At 49.5% G+C, this 27,778-nt stretch overlaps 12 protein-coding genes across 12 annotated transcripts; 6 read left to right on the top strand and 6 right to left on the bottom strand.

The window, feature by feature from the left end:
* Positions 1 to 144: 144 nt before the first annotated feature.
* Positions 145 to 1,630, bottom strand: N7458_005620 (uncharacterized protein; the record flags this gene model as incomplete). Its single annotated transcript, XM_056909002.1, has 2 exons — positions 145 to 204; positions 263 to 1,630. The coding sequence occupies 2 exons, from the start codon at positions 1,628 to 1,630 to the stop codon at positions 145 to 147; spliced, it is 1,428 nt and encodes a 475-aa protein (XP_056767620.1).
* A 1,362-nt stretch (positions 1,631 to 2,992) lies between these two features.
* N7458_005619 (NmrA/HSCARG family protein) lies at positions 2,993 to 4,006 on the bottom strand (the record flags this gene model as incomplete). The annotated part of the gene is made up of 1 exon (XM_056909001.1): positions 2,993 to 4,006. One exon carries the CDS (start codon positions 4,004 to 4,006, stop codon positions 2,993 to 2,995), a length of 1,014 nt encoding a protein of 337 aa, XP_056767619.1.
* A 363-nt stretch (positions 4,007 to 4,369) lies between these two features.
* On the top strand, positions 4,370 to 5,267 carry N7458_005618 (DUF3425 domain-containing protein; the record flags this gene model as incomplete). Its single annotated transcript, XM_056909000.1, has 2 exons — positions 4,370 to 4,520; positions 4,585 to 5,267. 2 exons carry the CDS (start codon positions 4,370 to 4,372, stop codon positions 5,265 to 5,267), a joined length of 834 nt encoding a protein of 277 aa, XP_056767618.1.
* Positions 5,268 to 7,412: 2,145 nt separating this feature from the next.
* On the top strand, positions 7,413 to 8,986 carry N7458_005617 (uncharacterized protein; the record flags this gene model as incomplete). Its single annotated transcript, XM_056908999.1, has 3 exons — positions 7,413 to 7,989; positions 8,043 to 8,728; positions 8,801 to 8,986. 3 exons carry the CDS (start codon positions 7,413 to 7,415, stop codon positions 8,984 to 8,986), a joined length of 1,449 nt encoding a protein of 482 aa, XP_056767617.1.
* Positions 8,987 to 9,895: 909 nt separating this feature from the next.
* rbd2 (rhomboid protease family protein RBD2) lies at positions 9,896 to 11,039 on the top strand (the record flags this gene model as incomplete). Its single annotated transcript, XM_056908998.1, has 6 exons — positions 9,896 to 10,088; positions 10,160 to 10,297; positions 10,387 to 10,468; positions 10,523 to 10,588; positions 10,639 to 10,760; positions 10,822 to 11,039. 6 exons carry the CDS (start codon positions 9,896 to 9,898, stop codon positions 11,037 to 11,039), a joined length of 819 nt encoding a protein of 272 aa, XP_056767616.1.
* A 283-nt stretch (positions 11,040 to 11,322) lies between these two features.
* N7458_005615 (GPI-anchored transamidase subunit GAA1) lies at positions 11,323 to 13,513 on the top strand (the record flags this gene model as incomplete). The annotated part of the gene is made up of 4 exons (XM_056908997.1): positions 11,323 to 11,732; positions 11,794 to 12,032; positions 12,141 to 12,907; positions 13,028 to 13,513. The coding sequence occupies 4 exons, from the start codon at positions 11,323 to 11,325 to the stop codon at positions 13,511 to 13,513; spliced, it is 1,902 nt and encodes a 633-aa protein (XP_056767615.1).
* A 149-nt stretch (positions 13,514 to 13,662) lies between these two features.
* Positions 13,663 to 15,023, bottom strand: N7458_005614 (proteasome regulatory particle lid subunit RPN9; the record flags this gene model as incomplete). The annotated part of the gene is made up of 3 exons (XM_056908996.1): positions 14,724 to 15,023; positions 14,399 to 14,634; positions 13,663 to 14,304 (listed from the first exon to the last, which is right to left on the bottom strand). Exons 1-3 carry the CDS (start codon positions 14,989 to 14,991, stop codon positions 13,663 to 13,665), a joined length of 1,146 nt encoding a protein of 381 aa, XP_056767614.1. The 5' UTR covers positions 14,992 to 15,023.
* An 805-nt stretch (positions 15,024 to 15,828) lies between these two features.
* Positions 15,829 to 16,611, top strand: N7458_005613 (class I SAM-dependent methyltransferase; the record flags this gene model as incomplete). The annotated part of the gene is made up of 2 exons (XM_056908995.1): positions 15,829 to 15,996; positions 16,057 to 16,611. The coding sequence occupies 2 exons, from the start codon at positions 15,829 to 15,831 to the stop codon at positions 16,609 to 16,611; spliced, it is 723 nt and encodes a 240-aa protein (XP_056767613.1).
* An 871-nt stretch (positions 16,612 to 17,482) lies between these two features.
* N7458_005612 (putative cell surface protein) lies at positions 17,483 to 18,076 on the top strand (the record flags this gene model as incomplete). Its single annotated transcript, XM_056908994.1, has 1 exon — positions 17,483 to 18,076. One exon carries the CDS (start codon positions 17,483 to 17,485, stop codon positions 18,074 to 18,076), a length of 594 nt encoding a protein of 197 aa, XP_056767612.1.
* A 132-nt stretch (positions 18,077 to 18,208) lies between these two features.
* Positions 18,209 to 20,436, bottom strand: N7458_005611 (fungal specific transcription factor domain-containing protein; the record flags this gene model as incomplete). The annotated part of the gene is made up of 6 exons (XM_056908993.1): positions 18,209 to 18,377; positions 18,428 to 19,040; positions 19,109 to 19,386; positions 19,438 to 20,157; positions 20,178 to 20,283; positions 20,343 to 20,436. The coding sequence occupies 6 exons, from the start codon at positions 20,434 to 20,436 to the stop codon at positions 18,209 to 18,211; spliced, it is 1,980 nt and encodes a 659-aa protein (XP_056767611.1).
* Positions 20,437 to 21,928: 1,492 nt separating this feature from the next.
* On the bottom strand, positions 21,929 to 23,878 carry N7458_005610 (nucleobase:cation symporter-2 family protein; the record flags this gene model as incomplete). The annotated part of the gene is made up of 4 exons (XM_056908992.1): positions 21,929 to 23,229; positions 23,300 to 23,479; positions 23,554 to 23,720; positions 23,787 to 23,878. 4 exons carry the CDS (start codon positions 23,876 to 23,878, stop codon positions 21,929 to 21,931), a joined length of 1,740 nt encoding a protein of 579 aa, XP_056767610.1.
* A 2,130-nt stretch (positions 23,879 to 26,008) lies between these two features.
* N7458_005609 (uncharacterized protein) lies at positions 26,009 to 27,305 on the bottom strand (the record flags this gene model as incomplete). Its single annotated transcript, XM_056908991.1, has 4 exons — positions 26,009 to 26,396; positions 26,454 to 26,571; positions 26,633 to 27,005; positions 27,138 to 27,305. 4 exons carry the CDS (start codon positions 27,303 to 27,305, stop codon positions 26,009 to 26,011), a joined length of 1,047 nt encoding a protein of 348 aa, XP_056767609.1.
* Positions 27,306 to 27,778: the final 473 nt, after the last annotated feature.

The raw sequence follows: 27,778 nt of genomic DNA, 5'->3' as shown, positions 1-27,778 counted from the left end.
GTTGGTCATCTTCACGTTAAAACGCTCCCATAACCCATGCTAAACAACAATATCAAATCTGAATGATGTTGTGATCATGTGCTCCGAACAATGTGAGCTTATAGATAGTTTGAATGAAGACCCAATCTGCCTGGTCAAATCACTTTACTCTGGAGATCCACATGTGAATACACCATGCACAGTACCGGCTTTGTACTTGTTGATCTTTTTAGGCAGAGTTAGTACCAGACATGATTGACGTATAGAGATAATTAGAACTTACAATATCATCGACACTGGAGTATGTTCCAGCCACAAGCGTGATCATACCAATAAGGAAGACGCCCAAGTTGACAAGACCAAGCATGATGTTCTTAGGCTCACTCCACTTCCCCTTCTTCAGGAGCAATGCCCACATCATGGGAGGGAAATAGAAAGTGAACCCAGAGATGAACAGCGACGAGGAAATGGAAAGCAGGTCATTGAAGAAAGGAATGACCTCGGCAATGATGAATGCAATAATCGTGCCAGCAGTAATAACAGCAAGCCACGTCAACCATCCCATCTTTGTATTGATAAAGCGGATATGAGAATCGGCGAAGATACGACCGTGGACAAGACGGCCGAACACCACGGTGTTGATAGACCCACTGATAAAGATGACGGGTAAAGCAATGCCGAATGCCACCCGCTTCATCAAGCTACCGGCCGAGAGAAGAGCAGGGCTGCCCACGTCCTGTCCGACAAATGCGTAGATCAAGGCACCGGCGAGGGTATAGATCACGATCTCCGTAATACCGAGTGCCCAAATAGACTTGACGTAGTCGCGAGGAGTGTGCATTTCGTCCATAAACGAGAATTGGCAAAGGGCAAAGCTATACGCGAAGACGATATTCGTCAATGCTACAAAGGCCTCGGAGAAGGAGATATCCTCCTTGGGCCAAGCAGACCAGTTGACACCGGAAAGACCACCGGGAGAGTGGTGTGCATCAACACCCGTAGCGATGACAGTAATACCAATCGCGATGATAATCGAGGCAAAGTCGACATAACCAAGAATAGCCATCTCGGTAAAGCTAGGAGGCACTGCGAGCAATAGCAGAATAATCGCAGAGACTACTCCAAACACCACAGAGCAGACATCACTTTTTGTGATATTCAAGAACGCAATGGTTCCAGTGAGACAGTGAGACCCAGTGAGGAATAGTAATTGAAGAGCAAGCATTCCACTCATCACTTCATAACCAAAACGTGGGCAACCCAGACGTGCGCCCATGAGTCGACCTGTGTCCGCATAACTGGTAATTTCAGGAAAGGCCAACTTGACCTGTCCAATGATATGACTGGTATAAATGGCGACTAGACCGAGTCCAACAGTACAAATAACACCGGCAACCATGCCAAGTGTAGCGAACGTGGAAGGAATCGATAAACTACCCAATGCGATAGCCTCGACAATGAGCACGACTGTAAGTCGCTTCCACCCAAGACGACTGAACTTCTGAATACCACTTTCGTAGACATGGCGGTCGGCCTCGCTCATGTACCCCAGCTTGATATCCCTCTCGTCCAGCGGCGGAATTGGCTGCACCTTGCGCTCCCCCGTGTTAGAGCCCGCATTGGCGTTCGCTGATATCTCGTCGTGATTCATAATGGCAAGAGCTGCGTTGAGACGAGTAGATGAAAAGAACACAACAGACCAGGCCCAGATTTACTCAGAAACCAGGGAATCCCACAGAGGAAAAAGCTGGCGCTTAAATACGGGCAAATTCGGGAGTATCCTCGGCCAACGAGACCCCTCACGTATATGTTAATCCACTCTTAACCCAGAAAAGACCTTTCCAAGGCGTCACTGGCCTTCGTCGATCGGACAATCAGGCGAATAAAGTGTGCAGGAACGGGGATTGTGAGTTTCTGAGGGGTTACGAGGGGGAAAAAGAGAAGCTTAAACTTGATCTGGGGCACACAGTCGGGGCGTTTGGTAAAAAAAATTCAGAAAGGGCTCGAAAATCGGACAATGACTGCATCAGGTTGAGAAAAAGGCTTGCCCTAACGCTGGACCGACCCACCCAGCCCGATGATAGCCTTTCCGGTGGAGATATACTTCCACTTCCGAACCCGAAACGCCGAGTGGTGGATCCTTTTGAGTCTCTTTTACGCCACTTAGATTGATTAAGGAGACGTCTGATTATGTTGATATTACATGATTCGGTTTGTTGACCGAACATCAACCTGGGGGCTATGCGGGGATGCCCCAGGACTAGCCGGGCGATAGCCGAAAGTCGCGTTCGTTATGGAAGTACTCATGTCTTGTTGCTTTGTAAGGAGGGAGTATAAGGAGGCTCATGAACGGCCAAGTTCCGAGAGGCACGGGAAGTCAATAGTGTAAAAATTAACGGGCCAAGCTGGTGCCTGTGTGGCCGTGACCCACTGACTACTCGTGCACAGGGAAATCCGCTTGCAAAGTTAAAAATATCATCAACAAGGACCGAGAAAATTGCCAAAATCCTACCCTTCAAAAGTGCTGGTGTTGTAACTTCTCCTTGACGACTTGATTCTTGGTTGTTCCGCTCCCTTTGTTCAGCAAACCAGTCCCAATTCGCCTCGAAGCCAGTGCTACCTATACCTTTGACCACGTCGCCCACGCCCCACTATCGCCCAACAAGCGTGTCAGGGCAAATACGAGATTATGATTGGAAATTTTGCACCGAGAAGCCTATAGAATGAAAGGTTAAGCTCATATAGTTTACTTCGTCATGAAATGATTGGCTGTTCATGGATGACTTGAGAATGAATATCATAATGCCAGGAGATATTTTGTGAAAACACGAATAATGAATTGGGTCAGAATTTTGATAATCTGCTAGAGTGTCAAAGTGACCATTTGAAAAATATCATCAGTTTAGCCTCTCTACAATCTGGACAGAAGGTGGTAAGTCAAAAATAAAAAAAAGGCGGTTAGATTTAAGTCTCCAGATGATCTCGCACAGGTATCTCTCAAGCCCGAGGACCTTTACTGAACCCGGCCATCCCAACGATTCTCTTTCTTCAAACCAAGCAAGTCTGAGATATCTTGCTCCTTGAGCCAGGCCTCAAACGACTGATGTTGCACACGGCTCTTGAGCTGACCAGGCTCAATGACGTTCTCAAGACCCGCGCAATAGCTATATTCGCTTATAAAAGCAGGGCCATGAAGAATTTCCAGAGGAACCCCCATCTTCTCGTTAATTTCTTCCATAGTCATTGAGATTAACTTGGCTTGCTTTCCCAGAGATCTAGACCAGGCATCCGTAATCTCTTGAAGGCTGAGATAGTCGTCGTACGCCAGCAATTTGGTTCCAGACTCCTCATCCTCCACCAAAGCTCGAACAAAAGGCCCTGTTGACTCGGCCGTGTTGATTATTGGCATCATGGTCTCTTTCTTTGCTGGGATCACTGACACAAACTCCCCGCTCTCAGGCTGGAATCTGGGATAGAGAAATGGGTTGGTGATGTAGGCTCCGATGTAAATGAAAGAAGCCTTCCTGGCAAGCTCGGGCTGGGCTTGAATATAGTCGGCGATGTATGCCTTGGTTTCCCAGTGATATGACAGCGAGTACTTTCCACCAGACGCGGCTTTCATGGGACCCAGCGCCGAGTATACAAATCGTTCTAGGGTTGGGATAGTTGCAGCCACATCGGCGGCATTTCTTCCATGAGAGACCTCCACATCGTAGCCTTCCTTGGCACTGGCAAGGCTATCAGCACCTGCGGCTAGCGCTTTTCGATACGGGTGCCAGAAGTCTGTGTTGACAAAGATTGCATGCACACCGTTGAATGCTTGGCGGAGAGATTCTTTGTCTTCCAGGTCCGCTTTCATGATTTCGGCACCCAATCCAGATAGTTCAGTGGCTTTGTCGGATGTTGGATCTCGCGTCAGGCATCGAACGCTCCAGTTGGGAAGCTTCAGGAATGTACGGGCGACGGAGGAGCCCTGGGTGCCAGTGGCTCCAACAACAGCGATGATTTTCTTGGCCTCGGTGCTCATTTTTGCGGGGTTGGATAAATATTGTATGTGCAAAAGTGGAATAGTAATATTGAACTGCAATTCCACTATCATTTCCAAGAGAGTTCGGCCAATTTATAGAGCAGCAGGCATGGAATTGGCAAGGTCAATACCTTGACTGGCTGAATATAGTTGGCCCCATCTGATTGGCTCTCAAGCGTAAGCCACGAGTAAGCCATCCGCTGAGGCCCTCCCCACTCACCGTCAACCTCGGGCCAAACGGAGTTAAGCACCTTCCACCTTGCCACGACAACCCTTGTGCTCTGCCATAGTTTCATAGCGACATGAATCATGACTTTGATCTCGACGAAGGTGACATTAGCCTCTGATCTGCAGTCTGAGCCAATGGCAGATCCAGAACCCTGTAGCGAATCATCTGCCTCCGCCCCAGACGGCAAACCCCAGCGGGATGCTCACAGCACAGCCAATCGAGTCAGAAGGAGGGTTGTTACTGCCGCCCGAAGAGAGCAGAATAAAAATGCCCAGCGAGCATATCGTATGTCTCATTTTTTGAATTCATGAGGTGCTTCACGGTACTGGTCACTAATCGCAACCGAAAGGCGAGAGACACGGGCGGTCCCGAAAGTCCGTTGCTCTTTGCAGTGAAAGCGTTCGGAGTATTGCGCCTCGACCCTTAGCCAGGTCACTGTGGGATACGTTGTCTGAAAACCAAAGTTTCGAGAATGTACCGTCTCCAGACAGTCCAACAGAACCTGCTTCGGTAGGAGATGCAGAGACCCGCTCAGGGACAGCGGTAATTCGTTCTGCTGATCCACTTTCAAACACCCTTCAAACAACACGAGACACTATCTGGTTGGCGGTCCTCAACAATGCTCTGTGTCTGGGCTTTGATCTCGCAAAGCTTGCAGCGTGTAGTGCCTCCTACATGTCGCCATTCTATAGGCCCATCACAACACAAGATAGCCCCCGAGATGTAATCGCTTCCACCCTCAACACTTCAGTCCCCGTACACCTGCAACCGACAATGGCCCAAATACTCATACCACATCACGCCAGTCTTGATTTGATACCCCTGCCGTTGCTTCGCGAGCGTGCCATTATGATGACCTTCGCCATGCCTGACATCTTTGATCTGTGGGATCTCAAATTGGATATCTATACTCGACATGCTCTTGTCTGCCGGCGATATCTGGAGAACGGACCTTGCCAGCCTTGGGATTCGAAGAGCTGGGAAGCCAAGCCCTGGTTCATGAAGAAATGGAGTATGGCTCTCGAGGGCTGACCTTGGGGATAGACTAATCTAGTCTACCAAGGAAGACATTCAAGTTGAGAGAAGTTACCTGTATGAGTTTTGTACACCCAGTTTCGTGACGGATCACAATGAAATCCGAAGCGGATACAAGGCCAATACCAAGGACATCTGAAGAAAGCTTGCGTGAGCTCTGGGACAAATCGAGACCAAGCAGCCGCAGGGGGACGGACCCCTCTTCCACATTGCTTGGACTTCTGCATGGCCATGTTCTGCGGATGTGCCCTTAGCTACCACGCTAAGTGCGGACTGTTGACCACCTTGTTATGGAAGACTGCAGCAAGTTGTCTGGTAACCCTGGGGCTATGGAAGCGGCGCTTCGTTTAGCTGAATACTTCAGGATGCAAGAACACAGGCCCTTTGCTTCTAGCTCACTGTCTTCCGAGGCAGCACCTTTGGAAAAGGAGGGCGAGAGGAAAGAGGATCGAGGGAGATGCACGGGTTCGTACTCTAGGGAAGAAAAGAAGAGGTGCGATTGGGGACGTGAAACCCATACTGTAGTATGATATTGAACACTCAAACCCGATAAAGGCGTTCCAAGTTAGTTAAACCGTGATATTCCTCGAACGCTGGCCGGATATGATAATGGATACTCCCAGAGGGTGGATGATCAGCAGAATGATAATGCAGAAACGAATACATGGATTAAGCCTCAAGAGGTGTTACTGCAAAATAATCACTCTAATAATGCCAAATATCCCCTCATGTGACCCTCCCCTGTCTAGGACTTAGCGATATCGACGGCCTGAAACGATTTACCCATACAAGTTGGACTAACCCAATAATTACATTGGCCAAGGCCATCCACATCACACGTCCGAGAGCCTGGCAAAAATTCAAGCTCACACTATCAACGACTACTAGAACGAAGGTCCGAGATATCATGCCTCCACTATCCAGAAAGACATTTCGAAGGAGAGGATGTTGAAGCAAATCTAGCCACATCATCATTCTAGCCTGATACCTATTTTCTGCCCCTACAGCCGCAGTCAAAAGGGTACCTGAATGCCAGTGGGTACTCTAGAAGGTTCTACCAAGAGTCTAATTGCAGAAGCGTATCCCTCTAATGTATCCTTTCGCCTCAAGTGTAAACAATGAGAAACTTTGAGATTATATCACTAATGTGACCACGTCTTAAGAGATTTGAACCTACAGAACACAGAACTTTCCACGACTGGAGTTTCTTGGCATGTTTGATTGTGCCACAGGTTCCTGAATATCGTCAACCTCACCACAAGGGTTCCTGGATGCTGTCCACATGTATCCATCAAGCCACATACATCTGAAACTATGAGCGGCTATTTCCGGTGGCATAATATGTATAATCCAAAATAGGATGAGGCTGTGCAAAGCTGATTGGAATGTCTCTCGAGAGACAAGTTTTCATGCATGCAAAAGTACCAATCCCCCACACATGGGACTTTTTGTTCTTGACCCAAGCCAGTGCACATTTCGTATTTTACGTCTTACATCAAAATTTGAAACAGAAAGCTACTGGGGTAATCAGGAGGGCTGTTTCCTAATCAAGAAGTCGAAGGACTCAAGAAGTCGAAGGACCTTTATAATTGTGAATGGCTTTGTCTTGGAAGAGGACATAGCAAACAAATCCGTTGGACGTGGACGAATAATGTATTTTGGGGGCCAAAGAAGGACTCGGACTTCGTTTTCCTACGTTCCCTGTCCATAGAAACCCCTGGAAATCAAGCTTCAACGTGATCGACGGCGGCTAATCCTAGGTCGAGAATTGATGGCGCCTTTCCCCCCGAGAGAACCGGTTAGATCATGCATTAGCCTGGAAAGTGACGGAGAGGGACAAAGAATCTCGAATGTTTTTGTATTAGTTCCCATACTGAGTGGTTGCCTTTTCCTCCACATTTTGACAGGGGGGATAGACGCCTGCTGACTAGAGGGGGACCGCTCTTCCAAAAGTTCGATTTTCTGCCATTGATTCTATGTTTCGTCTGGGGGAGAAACTGAGATAAATATGCACCCTCCCTTGGGCTAGCAATGGTCCTACACAGACCTCGAACTCACACTTTCGCAATCCGAGATACCCTTCCCAAGTTTATCCCAACTCCCTCATCGCGTTCAGCTATTTAAAAACACCGCTTGGGGGCAATGTCTTTACCCGACACTGATGTGGAATTTCGCCGCGACTTATCTCCAGATCTGGGAAACACCATGCGCCCATCTGACCTAGACTTTGTGACTTACAACAGGGACCACGAGATCCGCGATATATTGAATGATCCTATCTTGGAACGAACAGTCATTCTGCTTGATAAATATCAAGCTATTATTGACGGAAACATGAGTCTTGTTCGGCACAGGAACCGAGACCCCTGGGCGCTCGTTGGTAATACCTTCGAAGAGAATCTACGGAAGGAATTTCGCAACCGTGGCCCAAGTCTAGTGGCAGGTGAAAGCGGGGAGAACAGTCCCATCCCGTCCTTGAACTGGGTGAATGTTATTCGAGAGACAGAGGACAAGGATATGATCCTTCAAGATGATGGCTCCTATCACTACAGCTTTCGAGGGCAACTCATTCGTTTATCTGAGCATGAAAGGGGGTACATCATTCATGTCCGCAAGCTCCTTGAACCTTGGCCTCATCCAGAAGATATGAAGAAAGAGAATGAGGCCATTCAAGCCGTGATCAGAGAGCTGAGGGACTATGAAAACGCATTGATGGCTGGTAAGTAATGAATACAAGACTTGAAGTGAACGGACATTGACCTTTACCACCAGTCATTAAACAGAAGAAAGACCTTGTTACGAGACTGAACGAGCGTCGCAGTATGATACATCGCTACTTAACAACTTTGTCAAGACCATCTCCCGTGTCCAGAACTAGGAATTCTCCTTCGATACCCCGGCAAACCTCTCCCGTGAACTCCATAATTCATGATACGAGAGGTGATATCGACTATGCCATCTCTAGTGATGACTCTTCGAGCACAGATCAGAGTGCGGATGAGGACATGGAAATGCAGGACGTCCATCATGACAGGCCCGAAGAGCGCAGGACGGATGGTTTACCAGAATTCCCACCAACTACGCAGCAGATAGAGGAAACCCGAGAGACAGAGATAATTCTCCTCGATGAGCCCGGAACTGCCAGTAGCACACAGGGAATGGGCTGGTCAATAGAGGAATTGCTGGAGAGCGCCGCTGCAATCTATGGGAGTGATGCAACGGCGAGCAGCACCAATAAGCAGAATACCCCGAGACGAAAGCGGCACCCACGAAAACTGAAAACAGAGGAGGAAATAAGAAACGGATACAAGTTCGTCACGGAAAGAAAAGATTCCAAAGTTCCTTGGGATCATATCATTCTAGAATACAACGCTACATTTGGGGTGGATCGCACTAAAGAGAGCTTGAAGTCAATGTTTGAGCGTTGGAAGTTAGAGAATGGAGCCAAAAGACGATCGGTATGAAGAGTCTCCCCAGCGTTAGGCTCTCGAGAAACGACTTGACATCGAATTGACTAACAATTTTCGCAGTCTGCATCTCGTCGCGGGGGCCCGATTTCTAGAGCATCTCGAAGGAGTCGCTCTTGGAGAAAATCGACGAATATAGCTGGTCAACACCAATCCACCAGTGCCGGTAATTTGACGGGAGGAGCCCCAGAAATTGGGGAAGAGGTTGGATCAACTACACCAGGACCAAGTGTAACGAGTACTGCGTAGGTTGAGGGTATATCTAGCCACCGTGATAGTGGAAATTGAGGACATTGGCCACACCACCGGTAGTCTGGAAGTCTGCACCAATTGATTTATCATAGATGTATCTGGAATGAAAAGGGATCTTTAGCATCACAACAATACCTTGCCGATATTGAAGCATGTCTTTACTATACCTTGGAGAAGCTTCACTGTGAACCAGGTGATCAGAATTGCCTAGCGCCTTACCGGTCATTGATATTACCAATGTGATAGTTGGTCAATAATATACCATTAAAAATCATTTTCTAATTATCATCTACTTCAAATATGAGCGTCCTTGTTCTAAATTTCGTCATGAGAAGCAGGCTCTCTCGTATTAGCTGATCATAGAGTGGACCGGTTCCCAATTAGGAATAGCGGGGATCGTTGCGGCGGCCACGGTTTTCCGAAAAGCCCCCCGAGTTTACGGCGACGCCGGAGGATTCACAATCACCTTCTCCCGCCTACTTTTCTGTCGTGGGAACTTTGTTACTTGCCTTGAGACTATTGCTTTGTGTCTTTTACCTCGGTAATTTGTGGTCTGTACTTGATTCCGCACCGCCAGTCGCGTCCTTGAAGCCCGACAAGCCGATCGCGTGTCCTGTGAGATATCCCTGGCGGCGACAAGTCATCACAAAGTCTGAACACTTCATGGTAATATTTGTGCACTCACTGACGATACTTTGCTATCTAATAGTTACCCTGCAAATAGAGATCTGTCGCGTCTACCTGCGATACAAGCCCGTCTCACCTGCTCTTCAAATCCCCGAGTCCATAGTCCGACCGAACCGTTGTCCCGCGAGGGTGCCATCTTTGTACTCGATTCTTGTCACTCGGGTGCCCGCGCGCTGCACCAGTCCGTAAAATTCCCGTCAATCTTCTCTGCTACTCGACATGGCTACTCCGACCGCGTTACCCCCGCTGCCCTTCAACCCGGGCCGGGTTCGATCGTACCTCGTGCGGTTACCGCTGTTCACGCGACTTGTCCTTCTGGTGATACTTGCATTCTGGTTGCTAGAGCTACAGACCATCTGGAGCGTGGTAGAGTGGGGTGCCTTGATTCCAAATGAAATCAATCTTGGAACTAGTATGCTCATTCTGCCGAATGCCTCGGCACTGAACACATCTCGAGGTAGATTGTGCTAACAAGCCTTGCAGTGTACCGTCTCAACACCTACCCCATCATTCATACCGGTTTCTTCCATGCCTTTTTGAATGCTCTAGCATTGACACCTCTGTTGGAACGGTTCGAGGCGGAGCATGGCACACTCACCGCGATTGCTTTGTTTATTGGACGTGAGTAGCACCTTGGCCTGGCGAGCATTGGATTTAATGGATGCCTTCCTGATTCTCATTACACTATACTGACCTGACATTTTTAACAGCGCTCTCTACCTTGCCAGCTGGGCTGTACATTTTGATTGAGAAGGTGATTTTGCATGGAAATACCTCTGTCCTTGGGTCGAGGTGAGTATTATCTACTGGGTATCTCTTTACGAACTTGTCTAACCGGTTTCAAAGTGTCTGGGTCTTTCTTCTTTTGGGCTCCGAGGCGATCCGGACGTTCAAGTCCAACCCCTACTTCAGGTGAGTGGAAAAGTCGAAGATCATCCAGCCTATAGCTAACGGAATTCTAGTCTTGGCCCATACAAAATTCCTACGTGGACATCGCCTCTCTTAGCCTGCGTTGTCCTGTCCATCCTGGTCTCGAACGTCAGCTTCCTTGGCCATCTCTGTGCCATTCTTGTCGGTTATCTGTGTAAGTTCTCCATGGCCGTTTCTGCTTACATCCATTCGAATTTTGTTGCTAATTGAACCAGTCGGACTCGGTTATCTCAAAGTCTTTGTGCCCCCTGAGAAGGTTCTTCGTTGGATTGAGGGCAAGCTCAACCTCCTGGGAAGACTGCCACATTATGTGTCTGTTGACCAGAAGACCTACGGCCGATATGGTGTCTTGCCCTCAAACAGCGCCAGCGGCACCAGCGGAAACCAGGTGCCCATGAGCTTTTTGGGAAATTCCCAGCGTCTTGGCGCATAAACGTCCTGCATTATGCCAATATCTACTTAATCTTACGTGTATATCTTGCCATGGTTACTTTTTATTGTCTTGGGTGGGGGGAATTTGGATGGGATCATAGCATAGCGACTGCATCTATAATTCTGCGCATTTGGTCTCTTCCGTCCGTCGTACATTTCCCGTAAACACCACCGAGCTCCGCGCTCCGCAACAAGCTGGCCTCTCACCGTCCACTCGACGGAACATTCATTTGACCTGCTCGTCGTGGTGGATTGGGAAGTAATTCCCCAATGGTTCTCGTTCAATGGCGCTAAAATGTGAGCTTCGAGAAAGTTGCGAAACCCAGCAGCAAAGCCCTTCCCCCTCAACAACCTTACACCTACAGGTCAGAACCAAGTCACTAACAGCTATACTACTACCAGCTGCGATCCGCAACTTGCGGAATAACCCACAGCTTCTCTTTGTCCGCCTTCCGAACATTCTGTCCTTCCTTTGCATCGTCGTCGGCGTCGTCTGGCTACTTCTCCTTCCCTTGAACGAGTACTCGCGACACACCTACATCTCCGAGAATGCGTTGTTACCGGGCCAGGTGCATGCCTATTTCACCGGCAGCGAACAGAACATCTTCCGAGGATACAAGAAGGAACTTCAAGCATTGATCCAAGAGGGCCGTGACAATGGGCCCCAGAACCCGGAGGTGGAATCGACCCCAGCGTACGTCAAGCAATTATGGGAACAACTCGAGTTGGACAGAGTGCTGATTATAAAGGAATAGGATCTCCAATAAAATCTCCTCGATTTTGCAAGCTGCCGGATTGAAAGTTGCTACACAGAAATACGAATACACCTCTGCGGGAATTGGGTACCAGGGAGAGAACGTCTATGGTATCATCCATGCACCGCGGGGTGATGCGACAGAGGCAATTGTCTTGGTCGCAGCATGGAAGACTGCGGGTGACGAGTTGAACCTAAACGGTGTGACTCTTGCCTTGACACTGGCCAGATACTTTAAACGTGAGACCCTGCATTGACTTGAGACTACCTATCCTCGAATAAGCATTAATCCGTTTCTACTAGGCTGGTCGCTCTGGTCCAAGGACATTATCTTCGTTTTCCCACCAGACAGCAAAACCGGAACCCAAGCATGGATCGACGCATACCATGATCTCCATCCAGCATCTGTCCAACCGCTACCATTGAAGAGTGGTGCGTTGCAAGGCGCGATGGTTATCGAGTATCCGTTCGAGAACCACTTCCACTCTCTCCACATTGTCTATGATGGCGTTAATGGTCAACTGCCTAACCTCGATCTCTTCAACACGGCCGTGGCCATAGCAGGTGGACAGATGGGCATCGGCGCCAATCTGCAAGAGATGTGGAAGCACGATGATACCTACAAGGATCGTCTGAAGACGATTCTGCGTGGTATGACCAAGCAAGGTCTTGGCTATGCCACTGGAGCACATAGCAGTTTCATGCCGTATCATATCGACGCTATAACCCTCCAACCCAAGGGCGAGGGCTGGGAAGATGAGATGGCTTTGGGTCGGACCATTGAGAGTCTCTGCCGCAGCTTGAATAACTTGCTCGAGCACCTCCATCAGAGTTTCTTCTTCTATCTGCTCATGCAGTCCAACCGATTCGTCAGCATTGGAACCTACCTGCCCAGTGCCATGCTTATTGCGGGAAACTTTACTATCATGGCGATTGCATTGTGGATGCGAACCGGATACTACTCGGACTCTAAGCCGAGTGTTCCCACTGGTTCCGATGCCCCCAAGTCCAAGAGCGTGAAGGCATCCGATCCAGCTACCGAAAAGGTTATTACTGAGACCAAGATCAACGGAAGTACCGTTGCAGAGCGTGTGTTGGCCTTGCCACTTTCACTGGTTAGCGGTTTGCATTTGCTCGGCCTCGTTCCACTTTGGATATTTAACACAATCTTCCACCAGGTCAGCTATTGACACAACATCCACAGAAAAGAAAGCATACACTAACTACCGCCACAGTACTTCACCGCTACCACCTATATCTTCGTCGTTGTAGACATCGTTCTCCCCTTGATTCTGGCCGCACTACTTTCCAATGGCCTGGGTATCTCACGGCCTATTGTTCCCCAACAATATCTCTTGATCAAATCGTTTGCGCTGCTCCTGCTTGGTCTTTCCCTCTCTACCCTTGCCACTCTGAACTTCTCCCTCTCGTTCATGATCGGTCTCCTCTGCGCACCTCTCACCTTCATTACTCGCATTCAGGGCCCCGCGCCAGTGCGATACCCTATCTCCATCTTGGGGCTGGCTCTGCTGAACCTTGTCTCTCCACCTACCGTCCTTATTGGCGTTTGCTGGTATACCGGGGTGCCCATTGAAACCGTGTTGACCCAAGCTGCGTTCGGTTGGGACGTGTGGGGCATGTGGACGCAAGTAGTGGTCTGGTGTGTGTGGTGGCCGGCCTGGCTAATTGGATGTGTCCTGTTGGGATCCTCCATGTTCTAATCATCTTCTATATCTACGGCATCACTCTCAGCATTACAGACAGTCTACAAATAAACGCAAATACAATGACCATTGGCTTAATGCAAGCAGGAACCACCCTATTCATTCATTATAGATAAAAGCGGCTAGAAAGAATACGTGTACACCGTCTATGCAGCCCAGACATCCTTACCGACACCCTCGATCCAATGACCAAGCTGATTGACACCGGCATCCCAATCCTTCAAACGGTTCCGCATGCCATCAATCTGCTTCATATCCAACACCTTAGGCTGCACCCAGTGGATATGCGCCACCTGTGCGACCTGGTCAATCGACCCCTTCAACAAACCAAGCGACAGCGCCTTCATAACCAGATGCTCAATCTCGTCAGGCTGCACCTTCGTCTCGGAGGCGATATCAGCGAACGAGAGGGAGCGACCATGCGGCGGGCGCCGGAAGACCATCTCCGTCAGCGCGGAAAGCGAAATCTTCTGGTACATGAACATGCGGTGCGCCTCGAGCAGCTTGTTCTTGCTAATGTTGCCGGCAAGCACGTCGTATGCGGTCAGATCGCCCCGGTTGAAGGCGAAGAGCAGGTCGCGCAGCCAGTTGTGTGGTGTCTCGGTCAGGGAATCCAGGATCGGGTGCAGGAGGAGCTCGCCGAAGTTGTAGATTGAGTCTGAGACGAGCGCGGCGACGCTGAGATTGTAGGCGCGGGAGACGCGCTCGGTCTCGGGGAGTTCTTCGAGGTCGATGCAGGCCAGGTAAAGGAGAGCGTTTTTGTAGAAGGAGGCGAACTCTTGCTTAGTCTGGGATATTGTTAGTTTGTATCTTTGCATCCTCCATTTCTGCGCAGCTTCATTGGTTCGTGCTGGCTTTGGTATTGAGTACGGTAGTACGTACGTGATAATAATCGGCGTTCACTTTGTAGAATGACGCATGTACGACGGTCTCGACCGAGTCGAATGAGTCAAGCACCTTCTGGCAGGCGGCGAGATCCTTCTGTGCTCCCTCCAGATCTGGTACTCGCAACTTGACGTTGGCGACGTCTGCGAGCGCATAGACGTATGCATCTTGTGATTCGGGCTTATTGACCTTATTGGAGAGGGCTGTGAGGAAAGCGAGCCGTTCGTTGTCATCTATCAAGCGGAGGGAAACCGTTAGCAATAAATTCAACATTTGGAACAGAAATTCAGAATCTAGTAGTATTCGGATCACATCAACTCACCAGGACATTCCGTTGATGCCATCAATCCCAGCGCCACAAACTTAAGCTGATTGATCCGATCGGCGAAGCTCAACACAAAGGCCTTGAAGATAGCCAAGCGCTGCGGAGCACTCTCCTTCATACGAAAGAACTCAACCAGCGAATCGGTAAGCTGATGCCATAGTTTCCGCTCCCAGAAGTCTTCAAAGGTCAGGAAATAGGTCTGCGTCTCGGGCGTGCCTTGGGCTTGCTGCTCGGCCAGGAAATCGGGGATCTTGGAGGGGTCCATGGCGGAGAGCGGGAGGCGGGGGGTGAATGAGGATTTGCCGACCTAATCACAGGCTGGTGGAGATGACGATTCGGACAAGGGATAGAGGATTGGGAAGGGGAGTCGTGTTGGATGTGGGGATTGGAGGATGGTCAACGGAGCTGATGATGCCTTTTTGGCAGTTTGGAGCTCGGCGGGCGGTGAAGGGAGCTGGTTGTTCCTGACTCCCCAGGCAGGACTTGGTCGATGCTCCAATGCTTCGATGCTCCACCGTTGTATTGAAGGGACTTCCTATTAGATGCAATGCTATAGTGCATTTTTATTGATGATCGCTTGTTGTAGATACGAGAGTCTGTGTACTATCTCACGAATGGTCATCGGGTAAGCACTCTTGAGTGCCATTGGGGTTTGCGGATACCTACAGCTAGAGCCTTTGCAAAACTGCCTAGACCTTTGAAAATCGATCTTAGCGTGCGTTTCAGGACCTATCTCGGAGACTTTGATCTACCTTGCTGGCCAGAAATATCTCCGACAAGTTTGGTTGCGAGCAATTAGCGTTGAGTATAAACTCTGCCTGGTGCATTGGAAGTTTCCGAAGATGTCTCCGAGCCTCCACATAAATAACCTCTTCCAATCCAACTCCGGTTCCTTCATCCGCACCACATCAACTTGATTCAGGACTTTTACATCTCATTAAAAAAAGACAATCCACCCGTATCAAACATAGTGGAAATCACATTTTGGCAAAAATGACTGAATTTACAGAGGCAAATCGAGCATACTTCGAGTAAGAGCCCCTTGATCGGACCCCACAGGATCTCTAAAAACAGTGAACTAATTCAGGCTTTGGATAGTCAAATGGCATCGACATACCAAAGCAAATTTGCTGACTCCATGAAAATCCTCGCTGAACAGACGCTCAAGCACCGACTTTGGCTTAGTGATCGTTGGACAGACAGTGGAGCCGGAAAGGGTCAGGAAGTCAAGCTGCTTGAATATGCTTGTGGCCCTGGCGTCATCTCGATGGTAAGCAAACCCCATGAGTCTACCGCTATACTAGAATTGGATACTGATATTGATTGAAAGACGCTAGCACCATTTTTGACCAAAGTCATCGGCATTGATGTCTCTGAGCAAATGGTGGCCGAATTCAACCGCAATGCCAGCACAGTTGGACTCAGTGACAAAATGATCGGCTACAAGGCCGACCTCCTCGCCGAGCCTGCTCCCGAAGAATTCTCTGGACCTGAATACACCGATTTTGACATGGTAGCCGTTAGCTTGGCTTTGCACCACTTCGAGCATCCCGATATCGCGCTGCAACGGCTAGCAACCCGGTTGAAGAAGGGTGGTTCGTTCATGATCATCGACTTGATCCCCAGCTCTGGCCACGATCATCGACACGGTGAGGGTCACGATCACGGCCATGACCATGCTAAGAAGCAAGGACACGACTTTGGCGATGCGGCCCACACCGTCAAAACGCATGGATTCTCGCGGGACGATATGGAGAAGCTGTTCAAGGATGCTGGATTAAGTACTGGGTTTGATTATGAGCTGATCCCTGATCAGTTGATTTTCAAGAAAGGAGATAAGACTCACCGTAAGACCGTCTTCATTGCCCGTGCTCAGCGCACTTGAGGGTGGTATATAGTTCTTTTCCTCTTCTTCACTCCTCCCATGCATGGGGTCAGATCTTTCATACGATGTTTGAGCATTTGAGCAGTCAACGAGTGAATAGTCATTCCTTTGAAACCAAATGCGCCGATATCCGTAGACGTCGTCGATCATCTAAGACACACTCATAATAAGCACCCTAAGGCAGCAAGGCAGATAACAAACAAGCCTTGATTGACAGGCTCAAAGTACTGAAATGATCGCCATATTACGCTCGATCGATCTCCCATGGTCACACTTCCCCCGCTAATTCAAACTGGCGCTAAAAATAGCCCCCCGATCGGAGGTTCGGCATCACCCCTGGAAGGGGCAAATTGGCAAAGCCTCTTCTCCTTGAACTTTGAAAACTGATGAGCCTCCAAATTACAACAATCAGCTAGGCCAATGGAAGACGCCGGATGCCCCTATTCAGGGTCAAAAGCTTACCCCCAAAACAGGACCCTTGACCCTTTTGAGGCTCACGAGGGACTTATAGCGGCTTAGGGCCCCCCACCTTGAGCTCGGAAATCCAATTGGGCGTCGGTAATCGCCGCCACTGGCTCCTTGGCAGGGACTCCAGTCCCTCTTTGAGCGCTTTGGGGGAGACGAGATTGGCCGAAAGCAAGAGTGTGACCAGTAAGGCTTTGCTGGAGAGTTCTGTACTAGGTCCAATCCAGATCCAAACGCCGAAGGGCGAAGAAGAATGAGATATAAGACAGAGCCGACGCGCCATTTTGGCACTGCCTCTCGTCGCGCAGTCTTCATTTTTTCTTCGCCGTCACTCGTTTAACCCCACCATCGGGACCACTCTTTACTGCGTTCAGCAATATTCATTCGTTCCATAGTACTCGCAAAAATGAAGACCTTTGCCCTCCCTGTCATTCTCGGGCTTGCCAGCCTCGCGACTGCCCGCACCGACATCAGTGGCTGCATCTCGTCGCAAACCACGGATCAATGGCACGAAGCCAGTATGATTTGGTGGGTTCCCGACACTGGCGAGATCTGCGACTTTGTTGACTGCGGTGGCGGTCGTGCTCCTCCCAAGACCACCCAGCCCGGTTGCCCTCTCTACTCCGGCACCGCGACTTTGACTCCCAGCTACATGCCCGGTTGGGGTCCTAACGGCAAATTGGCCGCTAGTACCACCACCGTCGCGCAGACCACCTCCTCCGCCAAGCCGACCTTGACTGGCGAGTCTAGTGAAAAGTCCACCACTCAGACTGAGAGTGGTGGCAGCATGGTCACCGCTGCACCCACTAGCTCGCCCGTTGTCTCTTTGACCACGACTAGTTCGTCTGCCTCGAAGATCGGAAACTCTACCACCTCTGGAAACTCAACTACTTCTGCTTCGGCCGCTGTTCATACTGGTGGGGCTAGTGGATTTGCCGCGACTAACCTGGCTGGTGTCATGGTTATCGTCGCTGCTGCGGTGGGCGCCGTTGCCCTGTAATATGAAGACCTTGTATGGAAATACGTATATTCCTAGTACTTTTGGATCCAGAAATAGCTTTGGCATTCTTGCATAGAAAAAGAAATCTTAATGCAATCATCTAAATACTGGTCTGTCCCCAGCGCCGAAAAACTACATCTCTGCTCCCACCACTTTGACGTACAGCAGGTCTTCGAGAATCTCCGGGTTCATAAATGAGATCTCTTCGGAGACGGCTTCCCATTGAAATCTGATGTTGTTGTCTTCGGGGTTATTACACCCGCAGAACTTCCAGAAGGTGCCTTGGAGCGGAATCCCGTCTCTGTGGGCATGGGTTATGAGCACAGCATCACCCAGCAGCGCATCTTTCACATAACAGTGGAAGGAGCAAAAGACCCTGCGAAGTCATAGAAATCGGCGTCAGTAATAAAAAAGTCTGGCGGTAAATTGAATATGAAATTCATATCATCTCCTTCTTCAACGGTCTGCGACTGCAACGTCTTCGACTGAACTTCTTGCCTGCGTCGATGCATATTCTTCATCATCTTCATTCGGGCATCAAGCCTCTTGAAAATCTCTGGCGGCCCAGAAGGTGACGCCACATCCTGCCCGCCTGTTTGTTGGATCATCGCCCGGGCTTCATCTAGCTTCTGTCCCAGTACATCGACAGTCTGATTAAAGTCGATAGTGTTTTTGACGTAAGCACTATCCCAAGCTCCGTTCTCGCTTTGGTATAGAGTCAATTGCGACAGTGTGACAACTGCTTGACCAAATTGACTGGATATCGTGAAGGGGAGAAAGCGGAAATACACGGCCGGAAGTGTATACAAATTGTAGAAAAATGACTTCGTGGCTTCCAGACAGCGATAGAGAAGATCTAGCCGTGTTACAGGATAGTTACCGTATTCGTTGTCTGAAATTTCGGTATTGAGAGAGCTGCGATAGAGCAACATCTCGAGTGTATCGTAGTGGAAGGATAATATAGCTTTATCGATATTCAGAGAGGTTAGCACTTAGTTCACTAACATCTTGCCCACTAGTTTTGATACATACCTGCGTGTGGCTGTTCACATACCAAAGACGCCCTCAACTTTTGGAGCTCAGCTTGATGCCATCGCAAGCTCATACCAAGCGGAGCCGAAGCAAACGAAGAAGAGACATCACGCACAGTCATCGTCTGGTTTATGGTCTCCGCAAGATGCATGGTTCTCACAAGTGAGACCGCATACGTGTCTGTAGGGAGCTCGGGTGACTCTTCTAATATCTTGCAGCATTCTTCTGTGTATTTTGTAAAACGGAATGATTCCATATCTTTGGCGCAGACCGATAACCTTTAGCTATCATTAGTATCAAGCAGAGATTTATAAAACACCAGTTCGTACATCATCATAGCATAGTAGCAGCCCAAGAAGGTCCGACGCTCCTCTATCGTGCGAGGTGGATTTCTATCTCGGTGGAGGTCTACCTGACTTAGGTAGGCGATAGGTTGATTCATTGTCCTCGGGCTGCATGGATCCAGATGCAGACCCAAACTGATGGCTTGTGCCATTGCAAGATGTAAAAACGCGTCTAATTGAGCAGTCCCTTGAGTAGGTTGCTTTGGGGCTGTATTTGAATTGGATGGAGGGCCGTCAATAGTATCAGCAAGGTTCGCCCGAGGCACACGTGTGACGGAAATGAACCAAGCCAGATGGACGAGTAGACCTTGAAGAAGATCCAGGCTCCGATGTCCATTCATAATGATTCGATCGGCTAAGTATTCTTTGACGGCATTTGAAAGCTCTCGTTGGCGTGCAGAATTCGGACTGGCGATCATTGAGATATTTAGATAAAGAAACGGCCTCTCTCGACGGAGCTCTTCAGCGGTCATGCGAGATGGTGTTGGAACGAAAGGGAACATTGGAATCATCAAGTTGGTATACGCCTCTAACAGCGTCTGCCCTTCTGCATCTCCTGGCGGAGGTGCATCGATGCTTCTGACCGTGGCGGATGAGCACCCAGGTGACAGGCCGACATCTGACTGGAGATTCCCAGGAAGTCGCTCAGAAGCGGCGAGTAAAGCGACCATCCGGTCTAATTTGGCTTCCAATGCTGAAACCTCACTGTTTAATCAGCGAAGTACTGGAGCTGCCAGAGTATAGGCAACCTACGCGCTTGCAGGTTTGGTCTTTTGCCGCCGATGAGCTCCAGGGGCCTGATCCCCACAGTCTTTATTGAGACGACGACATCTGGAAGCCCTTAGCTTGAAGTTCTCTCATGCAAGTAATCCCAGATACTTGCCGCTTACAGGGACCACCTCCACTTTGGGGCTCACAGCGAACTTTGGCCTTAGCACATGTCCTACAAGCCTTCGGCAAACGGACTCCGCTTGACTCGTCCATGATGAACGAAGTGGACTAGGCTTTCACCTTACGTCCGCACATCCGAAAGCGCTTCACGCTATCGATAGGGAGATGGAGAACAATAATGGGAGACGGAGGGTCCTATCTTCGCGGGACATATTTCCATGGCCCCCACGTCTATTTTGTCAGCACACTAGCCTAACTAGTTACCTCTTCTGGTAACGGTAACTAGCCATCTGGCAGCGGTACCGGTTAATCCTCAGGTACCCATCTCGCTGATCAAAGCCAGCTTCGTCCTCCTACTCAGAGAGGACAATGCCTCTTCCCAAAGAGTTCATTGTAAGGCTCTCATGACTCTTTTCCCCGAAATTAAATCCAGCCAGAGCTAATCCATTTTAGTTCATCACTCTGCAATTTTGGCAGAAATACGATTGTAATTGAAGGACTACAGTGTATACATCCTGTACGTACAGACTCCGTACATACGAGAAGTCATCTCCTAGCTTCTGTTGTCGGAGCAAGCTGAGACAGTATAGGCTAGTAATCCCTGTAGGCGAATGAGATAGAGGGTAGGCTCAAGCGGAACCAATCTTGGATGCAAAGGTTGATTGATTGAAGAAAGAACGAATATCATGGGGCAGGTTGAAATACCCCATAGCTGGCTCTGATATGTACACGTATGACGACAACCGTAATGCCAAGGATACGAAATTACTATCCAAGACACAAAGGAAAGTGGGTTACAGTACTCAGTATAACCCTTGTTTATGTGGTAAGTTACCACTCCATGTCTCGACGCCATCTTTCCTCATCTTATCTTTTCTTATCCTCCTTGCATATTCGTTCAATTCGCCCGAGCGTGATGACATCTGGCTACTTGGCTCGGTGATCTAACCAGGTCGCCAGTTGACGGATATCAGGCCCAGGGACTGTGAGCCAGCCGGGACTAGGGGCAACAGCCAGAGAACAGTGACCCCAATCTAAGGACCAGTGAGACACTTCCTGGCAAGCCACTAGTCTGGTGGCGCATGAGTGTCGGCAAACCCCTCACCGGACCGAACCTCACCCGTAAGTCACGTGAAAAGGGCGTTTTGTGGGAGTTTGGAAGCACACCGCGTCAAAATGCTATCGGATGCCACGACTGATTTTATTCCCTACCCTATAGATCCAGGGTAATACATGGCCAAGATCACAACTGATACCACGACTGATCCCACGACTGATACCATGACTGATGCTATGACATGACTGCCCCGGCCATTCGCACTACCACCTGTAATGCTTATGCATACGATGAACTCTACCACAGCTACTGTTACTACCACCACTGATACTAATACAACCACATATGGCAATATCCAGCGAAGAGACAATAACATCGATTAGGCATAAGAAATCCAGATTATCAGGACATAGAGCATATACAAATACAAACAACGCCAACCCAAATCAAACAGAGACCCTAAAGTATCCTATGAAGTGCAGCAGTGCAAGGTCAAGGTCAAGACAAGAAAAATCACATCCGCACCGGCTACATCTTCGTCTCGCCCTGCACAGAGGTCATCTCAGTCACTGTACGGTCATCGTCCGACGCATTTGAATTCGCAGCCCACACCGGCGCAACATCATCCGGCTCCTCGGGCAGGACCAGGTTCAAGAAGACGCCGAAGATAGCGCAAACAGCGAAACCGTTCTCCATGACAAGATCTACGGCGTCCAGCAGACCCTCCAGGGCGTGGTTGTCGCCGCTGTAAGAGAAGAAATACGACCACCAGTCCGGGATCAGGGTAATGCCCATGCCTAGAGAAAAGCTGGCAGTCAGGATGAAGCGATTGCGGCGGTTGAAGTCGATAGTGGAGATGATACGGATGCCGGAGATGGCCACGCTGCTGAACAGGAAGGTGGTCATGCCGCCCAGCACAGCGCTGGGGATGGCAACCAGCGCCGCGGCGAACTTGGAGAAGATACCCATGATGACTAGGAAGAAGCAGCAGCAGTAGCCAGCGGTGCGGTTGGCGCACTTGGTCAGCGCGATAACGCCGTTGTTCTGCGCGAAGACCGACATCGGGCTGATAGTCATCAGCCCAGCCAGCAGGCAGGTCAGTCCGTTGCCTAGAACGCCGCCCTGGATGCGCGAGTCGAAGGTGGCGCCCGTTACCTCCAGCTTAGACACGTCGCAGGTAGCGGTGATGTCTCCAATGGACTCCATCATAGTGACGATGAAGAGGGCCATCAGGGGCAGGATCAGTGGCGGGTAGATCTTCAGCGGGAACGTATGCACCCAGGCAAAGGACGCCACGGGAGCGGCCGTAATGCCTGAGTCTTCAAAGTAATTACAGGCAGCCGCGACAATCGATCCGACTAGCAGACCTACCACCACGGAGCAGCTCTTCAGGATAGGTGGACCAAACCGTTCGCACAAAATGATAGTCACAAATACCAGGAAGCCGAGCCCGATGAACTCGGGGCTGCCCCAAGGTAACGCATGCGGGGCGCTGTCACTGGGGCACATAGGTCGTGTCGCGGTTGACGAGGCCGGCACACACGAGGTACCACCGCCCCAGTTCTGCATGCCGGACTTGATGAGAGAGGCCCCGATAAGGAGAACCGTCGGGCCGGTGACGAGGGGAGGGAAGACGCGGGCAATGATGCGGCTGTTCATGAATAAGAGCCCGATTTCTAGCAAGGAGCACAAGCAGGAGGTGGCGAGCAGGGCGCCGTATCCTTGCGGGCAGGGGAGTCGGTTTCCCTCTGCGTCGACGGGGCAGTAGCCCGACTTGTACATCTGCGAAAAGGCGCCGGTGCCCACGGTAATAGTGGAGAAAGAGGTACCTATACAGCAACGACAACGATTAGTTCAAAGACACTAACGGTCCGTGCTTGGGAGCGGGGAGGTACATACCCACGACCGACAGCAGCCCGGTTCCAATATAGTACTTCGTGCCGTAGATATGCAAGCGCAGCATCTGCAACGTACTGAGCAGGCCTGACACAATTAACGAGGTCGACACGAGATACTGGTAAAGCTCGTTATCGAGGTTGACGCCAGAGGAGCCGCCTAGCAGGATAGGCGGGGAAATCACTACCAATTGAACGTGTTCAGAAATTCTCCATCCTCGGGGTACGCCGTCCTATTATCTATGCGCAAAGACTCACCACCCGCCAACATCGCAAGTGCATGCTGCAATCCGAGGATTAGGGCGAGGAGGACTGGCACTCGATCCTCTAGCCCGAAGAACGGGGCCGATTTGCGGGTCGCTTTGGTGAACGGCAGCCGCGGGGTAAATAGGTAGGCATAGTCATAGTCCCCGATGAGGCTCTCCCTGTCGACAAACAGACACGTCAATATAAAGAGCTCGTTGGCAAGATCGCGGTCGCCGGCGCATTACCTGGTGGTGAACCTCCTCACGAGGCGGTAAACTTTGTCGCCGATTGTTTGTTTCGGCCGGTGATCAGGTCCGATCTGGTCGGGGCCGTCCATGGTGTGTGCTGTGGAGAATTGGGAATGTGGATGATGTCTGGATCAGCCAAGACCTGGGGAAACTACCCGCGTATTATACTCGCGATGGGATATGTGCTGTGCGATGGTTGTGCAAAATTAAAAAAAAAAAAAAAAAGAAAGAAAGAAAGGCTTTTAGTATAACCAAAAAGAAAAACCCATACTCTAAAGCACGTCGCGAATCAATCCATGTGGACAAGGGCTAGCTAGGGAGGCGACAAGATCCCGCCCTCGATCGGCCCCGGCCGGTTATCATGAGCAAGAGTATCGCATGAAGTCGACCACGACTACGACTAAAGCCAGGACTCGGCACTCGGGATTCGGGACGAGATTCTTCGAACTACAGAGCACGACTACATCAGGACTACATACAGCGAAGGACCTCGAAAGCGTTAGCCCCGTCAACCCGAGCGGATTGCGTCCTATCGTGCGTGGAGCGCCGTGGTGGCTAATCAGAGAGAACGGGCATTAGCTGAGTTCTAAGTGGGGGAGATAAGCTTTTAGCCAGAGCTCCCAAAGCAATGCATTTCACGATTCGATTACACTTCTGGTTGCTGTTCTGCACAGCATTGCGCACCCGGAGTGGGTCTCTGTGCTCCTGGGGTTGCCCCTTTGGTGCGTGACAGATGTGTCTGATGTGGCTGATAGGACCACTTCACCCTATCGGAGGCGCTATATAGAGGTTAGTGGTCAGCTATCGCTGCAAACAAGCCTGGGGTTTATCGCGATAGGGGTATAAGATTGGGCGGAGGTTCCCGTGAAGGAGTGGAAGGTGCCGTCGGTCTTATCAGTGACAGGGATCGAGGAAGGTCCGACTGAGCGCGGAGGGGAAGAGAAGCCTTAAGAAGAAGCAGTCGTAGCGTAGCGGCCCTAGAAAAAATCCGGGGGGAAGGGGATCCGCGAGTTTTGGCGTCCCTCTCAGTTCGTGACCCTCTGTTGCGGGAATAGAAAATTGCGGGGGAAGCGACATGCTTTGTTGAACGTCGTAACCATCGTGAATAATGAGCGAACTGGCTATTATAGTTCTAGGCCTTCTGTAATGACAGAGCTATGGTGAGAATTAGTGGAGGCCTACTGTATCGGCTGCTGTTGAGGCTCGTTCGCCTGGGAACGACGCAGCAGATCAACTGGCCAAAGAGGCGGCCATATCTCGATTCTCGTGAGAAGGCCCATATCGGAAAAAGAATCAAAATTCATGATTGGCCAAATACCGTGTCAGAAAAATATCATTGGTCGAACATCTCGACCGCCCCACCCGATCCATGTTCCGCGAGGTCAAATCTACAAAATGGTTCCAACTTTCGCGCACCATAACAACAACGGGATAATATATGTAGCTGAGACTCTAAAAACCTTATTCAATTAATTGCTACTATCCGTATGCAAAAGTCTATTCTAAAAAAAGTTAGATATTGTGTAGGGCTGAAGCCAATTGATTCAATACTGACTAGGCCAACATGCTGTTTACAAAAAGCTTGGAGAAGAGAAGGAGTGGAACAAGCGGAACAACAATGGGAGTAACGTGCAAGGCGGTAGCAGAACGGGAGCGTGTGGGGGAAAGGCTATATGGCAGGGCCATGTAGTGGGAAGCGGGTCTGACCCGTTACAGATATTGTTTCGCGATCGAGTCGTAAATCTGCCAAAGGTATCCCAGCCTCCAGGTCATGCCTCGCATCATTTTACCCTAATGAAATAGCCTGCTTGGAAGCAGTGTATCCTCTGCATTTCGTTATGCACAGCTCCAAGTTATTTGTAATATCCAAAACGCATGGCCAACAGTGCTTGAGCATATCCGATCTGTCTGGGACACAGTAGCGGTACTCGGGATAAATCACAAGCTTTGTGGCTATCCAGTAAAGCAAAAAGCGTCAGCGCAGACGGCCTTCTGGCACTTAGAGGAAAATAACAGACTCTGTGGAAAATTTGACAGTAGAAAGGAGTGGGAGTTAATAAAAATAGCAGAGCGGCTGGTTTCTGCTAAAAAAAGGACAGCAAACGTTGCAATCGATTCAAATATCACCAGCAATATCCACACCTGAGCTTCTAAGTTTGTATTTATGGACAGCTCCTCAACCTTCCAACAGAATAAATTGACAGTTTCCTAAACACAGATCATGGCAGATTCGCTCGAACACCTGAGTCATGTATGTCATCATGATTATCACTGTGGCAAATATCTTCGCTGCTCAGATTGCCTCCAGAGGCATTAAGTATTTGTTTCCTATCCAAGGAAAGCTCACGCTTCTTGGTCTTTCTCGTGTATACACTGGAGCTGACCACGTAGGGTGAGCCCAGCTCATGCGTGTCTTTACTTGTGTATGTTTGCCCGTTCATCGGACTCAGGAAAGATCGAATGCATGGTATCGAGGCTGTTATTATCACCAAATGTGTCTCAACATATAGCCAGCGATCGTAGTTGACTGTTGCATTCGTCGTGTCTATGACGTAAGACGCGAGGACACGTGTCTCTACCGTTTTTATTATAGCAGCGACCATCGCACTGATAAAGAGCTTCTATTAGTGAAATGTAAACAGTGTATGAGCCGCTATCACTCACAAAATCCCTAGTCCCAACAACGCCACCAGTCCCAATTTGACTCTCAGCTTCAGGTTCAACCTCCATAATATGGCGGTTGGGAAGACAGCAAGGTAAAGGTCAGTTGTTGCGTTGAACGCTATTTCATACATCATTCAGAGGAGTCCTATATCCTAATCGAATCGTGGGGTATCTCTTACCTCCTTGGAAATATCCATAGTAAGCCTGCACTAGAGTGTTCCAACACTTTGGTTTATCATGGTCCCAAATAGCCGACCCATGTCCTGGGCATTGGACGAACAGGATGACTATAAACATTGAGTTTACTACCACCTGAAGACCGATCAAGACCCAAAAGACCACTCGGTGCCATTTTCTGGACGCAAGTAGCCCAATGATGAAGACAATGAAGGAAACTCGTCCTAAGGCTCCACCTGCAAGCCCAAATGTCTGTGTCAGATAGTCAAATATGACGACCTTTGATATGCTGTTGGTGTCAAGGTCGTCTTCATTTCGGCCAAATCCACGTTTGATCCCTATGGTTAACATGACTGATCCGACGGTGGCTAAGCACTATGATCCACCATAGTCAATAGAGAACGGGAAAAAAAAAGTTAAGAGGAAGCGGAATGGAAGCAATAATGTTCAATCGCGTTTTTCACACTGTGGATTTTAGCTTAAAGTAGAAAGAAAAGGCTTGCTAACCAGTGCGAACCCCATTAAGAGATCATCCGGCCCGAATTTCCCAATCCTCAATTTCGCAATGATCCTCAAAACCACAATCAGAATGGCGGTGGCTGTGAGAGCCCAGACATCCTTGAGAAGCTGTGGACCTGCATCATGAGTAGATGATCTTCTGCTCAAAATAGACATTATCTCGATATAGTAGGTACCCAGAGGCATTAATGAATGGCAAATGAAAGCCAGCCATAATATTGCCGTCCAAAAATTGGTGGCTCGGAATATATGCTGCATACCATATCAGCTGGTTATCACGAAAATTTAGAAGGAGGATTCTGCGTCGGAGATCTCCATGATTGACTGCAAATATTATATTTTTCGGAGAGCAGTCAACCATTGATGTGCCAAACTGGACAGCAGGAGGCTGTCGGAGGTCCCCGCGGCGAACCCGTGAGGCACTTAACCATGATAAGCGCTGACGCAGCCAGGCTCATTTCTCACGAGGCGTTCGCATATCTTAATGTAGATTAATGCAGATTCAGGCGGCCGCAAGGGGCCGCCGTGATAATGGTTGATAATTGCGATCGTGGTGATTGGCTCCCACGATCAAGTGCGATAACTGGAATTTTCTGGGCGTATAAGGTGCTCATAAATATCTAACCAAT

The sequence above is a fragment of the Penicillium daleae genome (assembly GCF_028827525.1).
Source record: "Penicillium daleae strain IBT 16125 chromosome Unknown utg000005l_segment0_segment0, whole genome shotgun sequence".
Classification (NCBI taxonomy): domain Eukaryota; kingdom Fungi; phylum Ascomycota; class Eurotiomycetes; order Eurotiales; family Aspergillaceae; genus Penicillium; species Penicillium daleae.
This window is presented reverse-complemented; position numbering and strand designations above follow the sequence as displayed.